At 45.7% G+C, this 13,350-nt stretch overlaps 1 protein-coding gene across 2 annotated transcripts in view; it reads right to left on the bottom strand.

The window, feature by feature from the left end:
• EPHA1 (EPH receptor A1) overlaps window positions 1–13,350 on the bottom strand; it is a 23,954-nt gene extending 10,604 nt beyond the window's left edge. The window contains exons 1-11 of one of the 2 annotated variants that reach the window (XM_074193485.1): window positions 13,238–13,350; window positions 12,088–12,155; window positions 9,344–9,625; window positions 8,787–9,195; window positions 5,008–5,163; window positions 4,349–4,693; window positions 4,049–4,176; window positions 3,690–3,840; window positions 1,992–2,088; window positions 1,587–1,642; window positions 503–625 (exon numbers count right to left, since the gene is read on the bottom strand). In XM_074193485.1, the coding sequence (XP_074049586.1) occupies window positions 503–625; window positions 1,587–1,642; window positions 1,992–2,088; window positions 3,690–3,840; window positions 4,049–4,176; window positions 4,349–4,693; window positions 5,008–5,163; window positions 8,787–9,195; window positions 9,344–9,625; window positions 12,088–12,155; window positions 13,238–13,319 (1,897 nt within the window). In that variant the 5' untranslated portion in view covers window positions 13,320–13,350. Of the gene's footprint in view, window positions 1–502; window positions 629–1,586; window positions 1,643–1,991; window positions 2,089–3,689; window positions 3,841–4,048; window positions 4,177–4,348; window positions 4,694–5,007; window positions 5,164–8,786; window positions 9,196–9,343; window positions 9,626–12,087; window positions 12,156–13,237 lie in introns of both variants that reach the window. The other variant, XM_074193484.1, reaches the window with a different exon arrangement.

Here is a 13,350-nt window from a genome sequence, read left to right as displayed (position 1 = left end):
AGACTGGATTTGAACCCAGGTACCCCTGACTCCAGGGCCGGTGATTTATCCACTGCGCCACCTAGCCGCCCCTCTAGGACAGTCTTATAGCTACTTTACCATCAGTTGCAGATTTAAATTCAATTTGTAAACACTGTTCATTTACTACTAGAGAATACCTTAATGAATGTGTCACTCAACACACATATTATAGTTCAGTTACTGTGTCCCTCAAGAAGAATGGTCTGTGATCTTATTCTTATCAAAAGGATTCATTCTGAGAAGAGGTGTGGTAGATTCTTAAAGGCATGGCCAAGATAAAACAACCCAATCCCTCTAGAAATGGGAGGAAAAAACGGATAGTATAGTAGCTTCAAGTCATCAGGGGTAGGTAACACTGAAGTGCCCAAGTACACATGTCTATGTTTGATGAAAAAAAGTTGAGGATGTGTGGAAAAGATATTCAGTGGTAGTGATACTCATGAATAAGCCAGTGGGAGGGATGGGTTAGGCCAGAGCTCACCTTCCCCTATGACTGTGTCAACAGTCAGCCAATTTGGATCAAGTTCCCGAGCGAAGTCCAAGGCACCCTGGGCAGGATCCTCATATGCCTGAAGATCTACATAGGGCTTCAACCAGAGCTTATCTTCTGGGATGAGAATGAGCTAGAATTACTTAATAGGGAAGGGGGTAGGAGAGAATAAATTACCAGTTCCCAGTCCATGAGTTTTTTTTCCCCCTCTCATGTGACCTTGACTTCCTCCAAATAGCCCCTTCAGGGTTAGGGGTAGTGGAGCTTCAATTTCTTGTATCTATCTTGTTTCCTATCCTCCCCCTTCCTACTACAATTCTCTGATGTTCTAATGGCCTCTATTTCTGAGAAGTATGAGGGTGCAGTAGCAAAAGGACCAGAAGGCCTTCTCTTTCCACCCCATTACCTGAAGTGGCTCTTTCCCAATTTCCCCTACCTGCTAAATTAATATATTGTCTTCTCTAGCTTCCACTGCCCAACTACCTCTACTACTCACACTACCCCCACATTCCCTACAAGCATGACCCATACTTCCTGGCCACTCTCAGCAGCTGGATGGGTCATTATGTTCCTCCCATTGCTCCCCTGCTTATTTTTTTAAAGGGGGCTGAGGCTAGATCTCTAATGAGGTAACTGGGAGGCAGTCCATGTGCCTGAGTTGGACATCCCCAAATACTATATTTCTCCCTGAAGGAAGGCATTCCCACCCTATGAGTGTGACCCAGAGTGCAGTTGGGGTGGGGAATGCAGTCTGGAGTTTGGGTTAGGGCTGACAGAAGGTGTGTTGTGTGAGTGAATGTAGGGGTGGGGAGGAGGGCGATAACAGAGGGTGCAAAAGAGTTAGCAGCTAATAGATAATTACACCAGAGTTACACTGGTGCTATTAGCACAAGATTAATTAAGCTAAACTTAATTAAGTAGCAAAACTTGAGAGCCCCAGAGACAGTCCCAAGCAAGCCTCCCCCTGCCTCTGAAGCTCTAGAACTTTTCATTGCCTTTCCCAAGCCTGGTTCACTGTCTCATCATATTCGTTGCCCCCTGGGGCCCTTGTCAGTGTTCCCCATTATTGACTCACCACGATCCCCACCATCAGGATCACACTGTCGTGGCCTTTTTGGTTTCTGAGTTTTCCTATGAGTTAGGGGAAGGAGCAAGGAAAGGAAAATAGAGTTTGTTAAGGCTCTTCACATTTTCTACCCCCATCTTACTATTTTAACACTTCCAGGAAGACCTTTGGAACAGGTCTGTATTCTGGAAAACCAACGGTATGTGTCTTCTTCTGGGATAATGGAAAGGGGGTGTGTGGTGAGGAGGTGGCGGTGGTTCTGTATTCAGACCTGAATTAATTTACTAGGTATTGGGGGAGAAGTAGAGTACTTTGAAGAGGTAAGGGGATCTGGAAGAAGAATTAGAATTGTTACCAGAATTTGGAAACCCTGAGTGGGAAGATCAGTGGTGAGGGGGTCTGTTTGGCTCATACCTTTTGCGGAAAACCAGGAATCCAAGAATCAGAGCCAATGCCAGCAGCAGGCCAAAAACAACAGCCACAATCTCTCCCCCCGTCAGGCCCTTAGAAACTGAGGACAAATGAACTGAGATAAAACGCTGTGGAGTTTGAAACTACATAATTGGGGGTGGGGAAGACAAGATTAATGAGAGTTGATGAGAAAGGTGATTCTGGATTCACTGGGGGTACTATTGTGGATATGTGCTTCATCCCAGAAGCACAGAATTGGGAGAGTTGGAAGGGAAAGCAGTGGCTATTGAGTCAAACCCATATTCATAGAAGTGATCATAGAAAGGGAGAATGGTTTCTGTGGAGTGGTCAGTTACTGGTAGGGAGGGGGTGCTGGAAGGGGGGAAAGGCTCATGCTTCTATAGAAGATCATACTCTGGGGGCTCTAGTATGCGTTGTTTGGGGTAGGGTTAGTCATTAGATATGATGTGTGTGTGTGTATGTGTGTGTGTGTGTATATGTGTGTGCAAAGTTGTTCACAAGGCTCTTTGTAGTTATAAGTGGAACAATCATTGAGAAGGGTGTGTGTGTGTGTGAGAGAGAGAGAGAGGGAGAGAGAGAGAGAGAGAGAGAGAGAGAATTAGCATCTGGTAGCAGTGTTGTTTATGTTCATACCCAGACCACATCTGTGTGTCACATTTGACATCATATACACATAGATGCAGATGGAGAAAGGAAACAACTCACTGAGGGATGAATGTATGTGGCCCCTTGCTGTGGAGGCTGATATGCTTGTTCAGGGAAGAATTCACTCAATGAGAAGGCTTGTATACATGATGTCACACACGGGAGCCATGCATAGAACTCATGACCCTGAGTCAGGAGGACTTCATTTGAATCCTACCTCATCCTACCTACATACTAGCTACCTTAACCCATCTCAACCCATTCATTTGTAAAATGGCAATTATTTTTGTGGCCCCTATGAAACTCAGCTGTCCAAACCTAGAAGTGCCAGCTTATTTTTATTGTTGTTGTTACTGTTAAGGCCAAAAGACTGTCCATTGGAAAACTGAAGTACGTATGAGTTGTGTTAAAAATTTAACTCAGGTGGTTAGGTGGCACAGTGGACAGAGCACTGGCCCTGGAGTTAGGAGTACCTGAGTTCAAATCTGGCCTCAGACACTTAATAATTACCTAGCTGTGTGGCCTTGGGCAAGCCACTTAAACCCATTTGCCTTGCAAAAACCTAAAAAAAAATTAAAATTAAAAGAAAATAAAAAAATAAAAAATTTAACTCATTAATGGAGTTGGTGTCATTTTTTAAAGATCAAATTCAACAGAATACTATGTAGATAGATGTAGACCTCACAATCTGTGTATGTGTGTGTGTGTGTGTGTGTGTGTGTGTGCGTAAGAGAGAGAGAGAGAGAGAGAGTACACACTAACAGTGTGGTTTGTTGCTGTGTGGTCCCTGACCAGAGAGCTACTGGCTATAGGTGGGGCAGGAACTGTTGTGGGTGTTCTTCGAGTGTTCATTCATGAAAGAGAACATAGCATCTCTGTGTGGGCAGAGGTCACTCACAGGTAGGTTGGAGTAGGTATGTAACTACGTGAATTGGAGAACCATGCATGGGTGTGGGGGGAAGGTATGGTGTCTCCCTGGAAGGACTGAACCAATACAGTGGCTTTAGGGTCAGTCTGAGAGGATTACTTACTCACCAGGAGGGCTGGTCCGAAACTCATGATCAGGAGAGAAGGGTCCAGGACCCAGGGGAGTTAATGTACGGACTCGCACCACATAAGTAGTGTCTGGCTGTAACTCTGTCAGTGAAACCCTGGGCTCTGGCACCATCTGGTACCTCTCTTCCTCCTGTGTGGTGGAATAATGTTCAGTGATTATAAGAACTGGTGATAAAGGACTTTTTGAGAAAGGAGTAAATCGTAAAGACCTCGTCCTTTGGGAATTTTGTATTTAGTGAAGCAATAGTTTATTTAGGCTCCCCACCCTAGACTTTGGCTGAGGTTGAGCATGGATGTTGGGGAAATTTGGGGGTGTAGAGGGAGGGGTAGGTTCTAACCTGGTTCATCACATGCAACTCATAGCTCAGGTTTACTCCAGGGCTGCGAGGTCGTGACCCTGCCCAGGAAAGCTCCAACCGGCGGGGCCCTCTCTTCACCAAACTCAGGGACAGACCAGACAGTGGTTCTGAAGAGTATAGTATTTAAAGTTAGAATGTTGGCAGGGGGAGAGACCTCAGAGCCTAATCTAAGATTAGATTTCTCCTCCATCACTTTTCTTTGACCCTTGCCTTTTGCACTCCTCCCTCTTTGCTCTTCCAGAATACTGCTTTGACTGTTCCCTTCCCAGGTGCCCTCACCTGCATGTCCAATGCTAAGACTGAGTGTAGTGCTGGGAGAACCATTGGGGTCCAGGTCAGATACCCCATTTTTGGCTTCAACACGAAAGGTGTAGTTAGCATAGGGTTCAAGGCCATTGATTCGTACAGCAGGCAGGGTGAGTCCCTTGTTGCCTGGGGAGAAGTAGACAGTTGCCTCACATGGCTGGCACAGTCCCTCCTCTGGTGCTACTCCCTGACAATGTGCACACTCCACATTGTAGCTCACATCTCGACGTCCTCCTGAATCCTTGGGTGGCTTCCATTGCAAAGAAAGCTGAGTCCCCGAAAGAGAGAAGCTGATATTTTGAGGGGCTGAGGGGGGACCTATGGAAGGGTATATAAAATCAGATGCCACAGATCTCCAAAATCAGGTCACTCCCACCAATGAGACTCTTTGAGGTATAAAATTCTGGGATCTTGATTGAATAAGGACACTCTCTTGGCGATAAGGTTTTCTGATGAAAATGGGGTAGAGAACTATGGTGGTCCTAGTCCCTGGAAATTCTTTCCATTGATTTAGAGGAAGATGGGACATTTACCTGATTGTTTTGGAGTGGAGAGAACCACTGCCAGTATACCCCTTCATGTAATCTGGGACCCTTCCCTCCCTAGTCACCCAGGACACCCACCCCACTCACGTGTGCATGCTACCTGGGGCCCTTCCCCAGGAGTTCTGTAGTGGCCACTCACACAGGTGCAGACTGTAGCCCCCACAGACGTAGCTGTGCTTTGGGGAGGGCACTTGAGGCAGTTGGGGGTCTCCATTTCAGCACGGTAGAAGTTGACAGCACAGGCTGAAGAGGGGAATGGAAAGTCAACATCAGCTTTTTTTGATCATATTGCTTTTGTAGGATGGTTCTTCTCAGAAGCTGCAATTGTGGCTGATCCATTCTGGACTGATCCAAAAGGATCTGGATCACCAGATCTATAGCAGTTAGACATCTGAGGCAAGCTTTACATTTTACAGCTTTAAAAAAGTAAGACCTGGGGCGATCAGGTGACTTGTCCAAGGTGACAGAAATAGTACATGTCAGAAGAAGGCTATGCAACTCCAGAAGCAGTCTTCTATCCACTGTACCAGGCTATCTCCAAACTCCACTTTCTGCTAGTCAGGCCTTCTAAGATTAGAATATGACCCCATTTCACTTAACTAGAAATTTCTTCTACCTCTCTTTATCAAGGACCTTCCACTCAAGATAGGCCAAGGTCTGTCAAACATGAAAGGTGCATTTCCTTCCCAATACACTGTGAGTTCCTTGAGAGCAAGGACTAGTTTTCTCTTCTTCTGTATCCTATTATTTAGTACAGCATCAAATAAATGCTTGTGGACTTGACTTCTGCTTAGAAAGAATTTCCCCTCTTCTTTTTCTATCCAAATTCTACTCATCTTTTGGGGGGTCAGTTCAAGTCCTTCCCCTTTCAAAAAAGCATTCCTGGATTAAACCTAGGTCTAGGGGGATTATTCCCTCATTTTGTAATTCTGCCAGCTCCTATGGAAAGCTCTTGGAAAAGAATGGATTTGTTTCACATACAACTTTTCAAGAATTAAACTTGGGTCTGGAGTTAGGTGGACGGTTGCTTCACAACTGTCCACAACAATTAGTGGACCAACTGTATGACCCTGGGAAAGTCACATGAACTATTTGTCTCACTTTCCTATGTAAAACGAGCTAGAGAACAAAAATAGCAAGCCACTGCCATATCTTTGCCAAGAAAACAAATGCAATCATGAAGTTGGACACAACTGAAATGAACAGCAACATTGCCTCAGTGACCTAGAGGTCAACTTCTTGTTAGAGGTCTAGAAAAGTTAAATAAAGGCTACAAAGAGATGAAAATGTATTCCTTCTAATTCTGAAGTGATTATAGAAGAAACATAGCTGTAGGTATGTATCTTATTTTTTGAAGGTTGTGCTGCTGAACACATATCTGAAGCATATTTTAAAATAGTTTTATTTTTTCAAAGTCTAAATGATAATTTCAGAACACCCGACAGGTCTTCAGACTCCAGAGGCAGTCATCTATCAACTGTACTAAGCTATCTCCAAACTCCTCTTTCTGCTAGTCAAGTTCCTCTAGTCAAGAAGTATCTGTCCAGAAGCATCTTTCATTAAAGGTAGGACAACATCTAATTAGATGACCTCTAAGTTTCCAAATCATTCTTTTTTTTTTTGCAGGGCAATGGGATTAAGTGACTTGCTCAAAGTCATACAACTAGCTAATTATTAAGTGTCTTGAGGCCACATTTGATCTCAGGTCCTCCTGACTCCAGGGTTGATGTTCTATTCATTGCCTCTCAAGTCATTATTCTGACTAGTTGTGATCTTATAATTTATTAAATGTACTTCATCCCCCAAAAAGTGTATGTTTTTTTTTTAGTTTTTTTTTTGCAAGGCAAATGGAGTTAAGTGGCTTGCCCAAGGCCACATAGCTAGGTAATTATTAAGTGTCTGAGACCAAATTTGAACCCAGATATTCCTGACTCCAGGGCCGGTGCTTACTCCAGGGCCAGTGCTTTATCCACTGCGCCACCTAGCCGACCCACATATGATTTTTAATATCACTGATAATTCCCTTTTTCCACCTAGGGCCCCAAATTTTCCCACCTTCCTAAAGATTTTTATCTCTGTCCAAAGGAAAAGACCCTGAGGTTACGTTGCTTTAAACAATTTATGACAGACAGTTTGGTGAAGAAGGAGGACTTGCCACACCTAGTCTCTTAGTATTTGCTAACTGTATGATCCTGGGCAAGTCACTTAACTTTTTTCTGTTTAAGTTTTGTCATCTCTAAACGGGAAAAACAATAGTAACTGCCTTCAAGGGTTAGAGTGAAGGGGAAAAAAAATCAGAAAATTTCATGCTTTGCAAACCTTAACGTGAAAAATAAATGCTAGCAATCAAACTCCTACTCCATCCTTCCCTTACCACAAAAAACTAAACCAAAGAACACTGGTCTCTATTATGTGGAAAAGAAAGAGACTTTAAGGGCACTGTTTATCTAAGGGGCATGACAGGGTATAGGGATGGTGAAGGGTCATCCAAAAGGGTTGAGGAGCAAATACGAAAAGCTGACTATGCCAAAAATCCAAGAACCTACTTCTCAGTTTTTGCCTTGGGTCAATAAAGTTGTATGAACAAGAGCATAGAAGTTGAAGCCAGACTCTAATGATCTATGAATTCCAGAATGAGGAGTCTGGAATTTTCTTGCATCATCTGAAACATTCTTGAGTATGCTAGTGACAGGCTGAAATCTGTGTTTTAGCAAGATTATTATGAGGTAGTAGATTACTATGAGGTAGTAGATAGTCTGGAAGGGGGAAGATCCTGGAAGCAGGGAAATCAGTTAAGAGGGTACTGCCATAGTCCAAGAGTGAGATGGTATGGGCTTCATTTTAGAGAGGTAGCAGAAGAGGTGGACTTAGTATATGATTGGTAGAGGGGTTAGAAGGAAGTTGGATAAAGGTTCAGAGAGAGTCAGGAACACTGAGATTTGAATCTTGTCTCACATTTATAGCAAGTATTTGTGACCATGGGCAAATAAATCATTAACCTGAACCTCAATTTACTCATGTGTAAAATAGCACTTACTTTTGTTGAGAGAATCAAATGAATTTTTTGCATGTATGTATACATATAATATATATACATGTATATATCTATACATATAACACATGAGTACATGCACATATCTGTGTAAATATTAAAGTGCTATAAATTGTGGGGTATCTAGGTGGTGAAGTGGATAGAGTACCAGACCTGTAGTCAGGAGTTCAAATCCAACCTCAGATATTTACTAGCTGTGTGACCCTGGGCAAGTCACTTAATCTCAATTGCCTCCACTCCAAAATAGTGCTATATAAATGTGAACTATTATTATTGTCATTATAATACTTCATGTAGCTTTGGCATGCCAGTTCCCATCTCTCATCTCTATATAATGGAGAACTAAGTGGCTGAGAAGGTTAGTTCAGCAGATTCAGCACTTACTCCTGCCCTTCTCTTCCATATTGACCCCATGACCCAGTTTGGTCCATGTCCCCCATCCATTCCTCTTTCCTCCCTCCTCTTCCTGCTTTCCCAAAGTCTACTGAATCAAGAGAATAAAGGCATAATATGGAAAGGAATAATATTGGTGCTGAGAGTGAAGGATCCAGGATAGGATGAGGAGAGAGGAAAACACACATCAATTCACATTTCTAATGCTCTTAAGGCTTTGCAAAGTCCACTGCAAATAAGGCTGGAAAGTAGGAGAGGGAAAGGTAAACAGAGAAGATTAAGGTAAGAGGTGATGAAAGTGGTGGTCATAGGCAGACAGACTGAGTCAGAGTGAAGGGTACAAAATTGGAAAGGGGAGTGAGAACTCCTGTCTTGTCCTTCCTCCCCAACCAACAATGCTCTTTTCTTCTCATGCCCTTACCAGTACATCCTTCAACATCATTCTCCTTGACCTCTTCATAGCCTGGCTTGCAATAACATTGACCCACAGGTACCAGCCATTCTCCATCAGAGTTACAATGCATACGAGGGGCAGTTTCAGGGCCAGGGGCATACTGGGCATGGGGCAGGCAGGTCCCAGACACTACAGCCAAACCCATGGGCGCTGGAAGGGTGTCAGGGAAGCGTGCTAGTTTATGTACAATTTCAGCACAACGCTGGTAGAATACACGAACGGCCACCAGGGCCACACAAGCCCCTGGGTTGTGAAAAGCAAGGTAAAGGCCACGACGAGTCAGGTGGCCCAGCTGACAGCGCTCCACATTTAACCTCACATCTCCAGTTGCCAAATCCCGTATGGTAAAGCTCTGGTCTGCAGCCACTGTAGTCACCTGGGGAGACAAGAGAATTGGGTACTAGAATCATGAAGTATGGATTCCTCAATCTCACCCAGAGAAAGTCCCCTGTCTCATTGGTAGTAAGGATTATTTCTGGGGCTCAGTTGTTGGACTATGGATAGATATAATGGGAAAACAGCACCTTTTGGAAGAGGGGGCGACGGAGCTGGATGCCCACATCATAGTCACTTTCCATGTAGAAGAGATTGAATGTCTCCTTGCAGCCTTGTGGTCCTGACCCCCCTGGGAAACTCTTGCAATCTCGAACAGTGAACTGAAGCTCGACATAGACACGGGAAGCTGACTCTCCTCGATAGATCCAATTGGAGCGAAGCCAGTGGTCTGTGTCCCCCTTAAGCAGCACTGGGCAGTCCTGGTACATATACGTGGGTGTCCCATTCAACATCTGTTGCACTTCGCTCCACTGGATGGAGAAAAATTGGGTCAGTGTAGCTCTTCCTCCTCCCTCTCACTCCCTTTGAGAATATGATGATTTTTGTCCTTCATTCTCAAAGACCACGACAATCAGGGAGGTGATGCAATGACAAGCACATGAATTTGATTTGAGTGAGGGGGTGCTGTGCTGAGTCACCAGCTTCATTTTCTTCTTCTCCAAAGTCATCTGGGTCCAGTTACCAGATTTGAATCAGAATAAGTGGAGATGGCTCCAGATGTGAGGCAATCAGGATTAAATGACTTGCCCAAGGTCACACAGCTAATTTCAAGTATCTGAGACTGGATTTGAACTAAGGTCTTTCTGATTCCAGGACTGGTGAAGGATTGGAGTGGAATCCAAAATCAGACTCAACTCTAGTCTCATTCTAATATCATTACTTTAGTTAGCAAGATACATCCCTACTTAAGGGTAGATCTATAAAGGTGCAGGGCAGAATATCTCAAGTCCAGACCACTGTTTCACCCTTACTATTCAGGGCAACAAGAATGGGCTTTCTCTGGTGACAAGTTACATTATTCCTGCCTCACCTTATCAAGGCCAAGTTCAGCATACCCAAGTCATGGCTCAAGTTTGTTATCACAAGGCTGTGAAGACATGGGAATTGTAAAGAGGATAAAATCCCCAGAGAAGAGGGCACTTAAAAATGGTTTATCATTGGGATTATCTAACATTTAAGGAGTTTTGTTTTGCCACTTTCAGAACTAAAAATTGGCCACATGGAACTCTGGAAATTGGGAATAGCAAACTGAACAACAAACAGTATTTTAAAAGGTATTGATGGCTGGTGTTGGGGGATGGTGGAATATGAGGGCCACAGTTAGAAAAATACCATTTCCCTACCTGCTACCATAAGAACTGAAGTCATGACAATGCCTCTGGAACTCTCCGGACTTAGTACAAGGGAGGAGGAGGCTTAAATTGGGGTGTGGGGTGCTATAGGTGAAGAAGCTAAGCAGGCAGGTAGCATAGAAATGGGCAGGGGGACAATCATAGCATATTGCCACGGCCTCAGCTGGAGCCAGCAAAGACAGAATGGCTTAATCGCAACAAGTCTCCTCTCAGTTTCAGCAGTGACAAAACAGGAGACAGGGCAGACAAACAGATGTTCTGTTCTAGCAATAAGTACCCTTCACTAATCGGCTAAGTTGTCAGCTTCCCAAGTGCATCCTGGGAAGCCAGGTGGTTGGCTGGTGGTTACTTTTACTGACTTTTAAATTTGGGCAGGGGGTGTGTTTGTTGAGGGGGGGAGGAGGAATTCCCCTTGATCTTCTACCCACTGTAGATCTGTTTAACTGAACAGCCTACTCCTTTTTAGGCAAGGATAATTAGTTGCTAGCAAAGGAGTTAGCTGAGATTGGGAATGGGGGTGAGGTTGGAGGGGGCGGGAGTTCAAGGGGCTGGTGGGAACCAGCAGGTGGGCCTGTAGCCATAGTTGTGGGGTGATTAGCTAGTTTATGGGATAAGGCGCCTATTAGGGCACGTCTCATTCAGGATTTCTTAAGCAGCCCCTCCTGGAGGATATGTTATAGTTTAGTCTATTAACTCTAATTACAGGCCACACTGTGGGAGAGCAGAAAGAGTGGAGCCAGGACCCTAAAATGCAGAGGAAATGGGAACAACAAACCCAGAATGAATAGTCTAGCACCTAAGAAACTGGCTGCCACAAAGTGAACAATAGAGCGAAAAGGGGGAAAAGATCCAAATCCAGAACCCCAGAGCTTTCACCAGTCAGAGCTTGCTGTTTTCAGGGCTCCATCACCCTAACACATAAGACAGAAAACCCACAGCTATGCAAGTCCCCAAGACTCTTGAAGACCAAGACCTGAGGGTGGGTTGCAATAGGAACATGAAGGATTCCCTCCTCCACCCCACCCCCAGCCCCAGGACAGCACGGTAATGGTTTTAAGAGTCAGGGACTTCTGATGGCAATGATGGCAGCATGAGCCAAAAGTTTGGGAGCTGGGAAGAAAACTTCATATATTTATTCTTTTTTGTAAGAATAACCATCAGACATCAGTTCAGGATTTTTTTTTCTCACACATCTCCCTCTCCCATAAATTTTAAGCTTCTTTAAAGTTCTTGCAGTGACCACCTCCTGCTGGCAAATCTACTCCTTCAGATCATCTCTCCCCGCCCCCCCCCCCATTTTTGGGAAACAGGAAAGGGGAGGAGCCAACCTTTGCAAGACTATTTAGACATTCCCTATGGGGAGAAATCTGCCCCCCCACTCTGCCCTACTCACTAGGTTCTGACTCAGCCTCTATTCCACCCCCTTCCCCCCCCCAACACACACCCCATAGCCACCTCCCTGGTAGACACTTCCAGTTTTTCCTGCTCTTTTCTTCTCTTCCTCCACCCACTTGCCTGTCCCATTTCCCACTGGTCTTCAGCCCTCCCTAATCCTAAGAGTCTTGTCCCCCAGTACTCACCCCGGTCTCTGGGGGGTCCAGGAGCCAGCCGAGCTCTCCTTGTGCAGTGCTGGTGTCTAGCAGAGTTACTGGGGGTGGAGGGGGATGTCAGACCACCTTGATGAAGGGACCTGCTGAATGATGTCTCCCTCTCCCCCTTCACCTCCTCTTCTCCCCTTCCCTCCTTCCCATAAACCTGTTTTTTCCTTGAGCAAAACATGGTTTAGCAGGGAGAGAATATTCATACCAGTGAAATACACACATTACAAAGACATTTGCAGGGTTTAGGAGAAGTCAAATATGGAAAGGGCAAAGAAGTCAAATATGCTGGACCCTCGGCTAGGTTCATTGCCATGGCCAGAATAATCTGGAGGTGGAGATTGCAGGTTGACTGGATGACAGACAGGCCATATAACCCTTGCCCCTAGGGGACACTCCACTTGGTTAGGGTGTAAGGGCCTGTAGAAAACAAAATCTTAGGCAAGTCATTTGATCTCACTGGACCTCAGTTTCCTTTTTTGTAACTGGACGAGATCAATGATTCAACTTGAAAAGTTTGTAATTCGATAAACTATCCCAGGATTGCCTTGGGGAGTGGGCCTTGATGGGCTTTGGCTCTCATAGTTTCCTTTAAGGGTCTGAAAAACCCAGGAAAGGAAGGGAGGCCCTACTTCCTTTTTCATTGGCTACGACAGGATAATGATGGTGGAGGATGGATGGGAACGGGTTAAGATCTGGATTCCCAAGAGGCATATAGTCCGACGTGGGGGCTCCCTCAGGGGCTGATACTCTTCACTGAGTAATAAACCATCACAGGGGCTTCCTTCAGTTTTCCGCTCCCTCCCAGCCCCCTCTTCACTCCCCCTCCCCCAGCACCACCCCCAAGGCCTCGGCTGCTAGAGCTGCTAGTACGAAGTCGGGGTTAAAGAGCAAACTTTGGCCTGGCGAGTCCGGAGCCTGGGCTGCCAGGGGTGGGTGTGCGTGGCATGGGGCAGAGGCTGCAGGACGCTCTGCAAAGTCTGGGACCAGGGGCCAACAGTCGGGCCAGGAATGCGCGTGTGTGCGAGGGCTTGGGGGTGGGGGGCCCGGGAAGCGAGCAGGTGGTCCCCAGGGCGGGAGGCGGGAGTTGGGGGAAGGGGAGAGAATAAGTGGGGCGGAGGGAAGTCAGTACCTTCTTTGGCGGGCGCCCCCGGGGGCAGCGGGGCGCAGAACAGCAGCAGGAGCCCGAGCCCCAGGGGGCAGCGCCGCTCCATGGCGCCGGAGCCGGACCGGGACCAGGGCCGG

The sequence above is a fragment of the Macrotis lagotis genome, chromosome 7 (genome assembly GCF_037893015.1).
Source record: "Macrotis lagotis isolate mMagLag1 chromosome 7, bilby.v1.9.chrom.fasta, whole genome shotgun sequence".
In the NCBI taxonomy this organism is placed as follows: Eukaryota; Metazoa; Chordata; class Mammalia; order Peramelemorphia; family Peramelidae; genus Macrotis; species Macrotis lagotis.
This window is presented reverse-complemented; position numbering and strand designations above follow the sequence as displayed.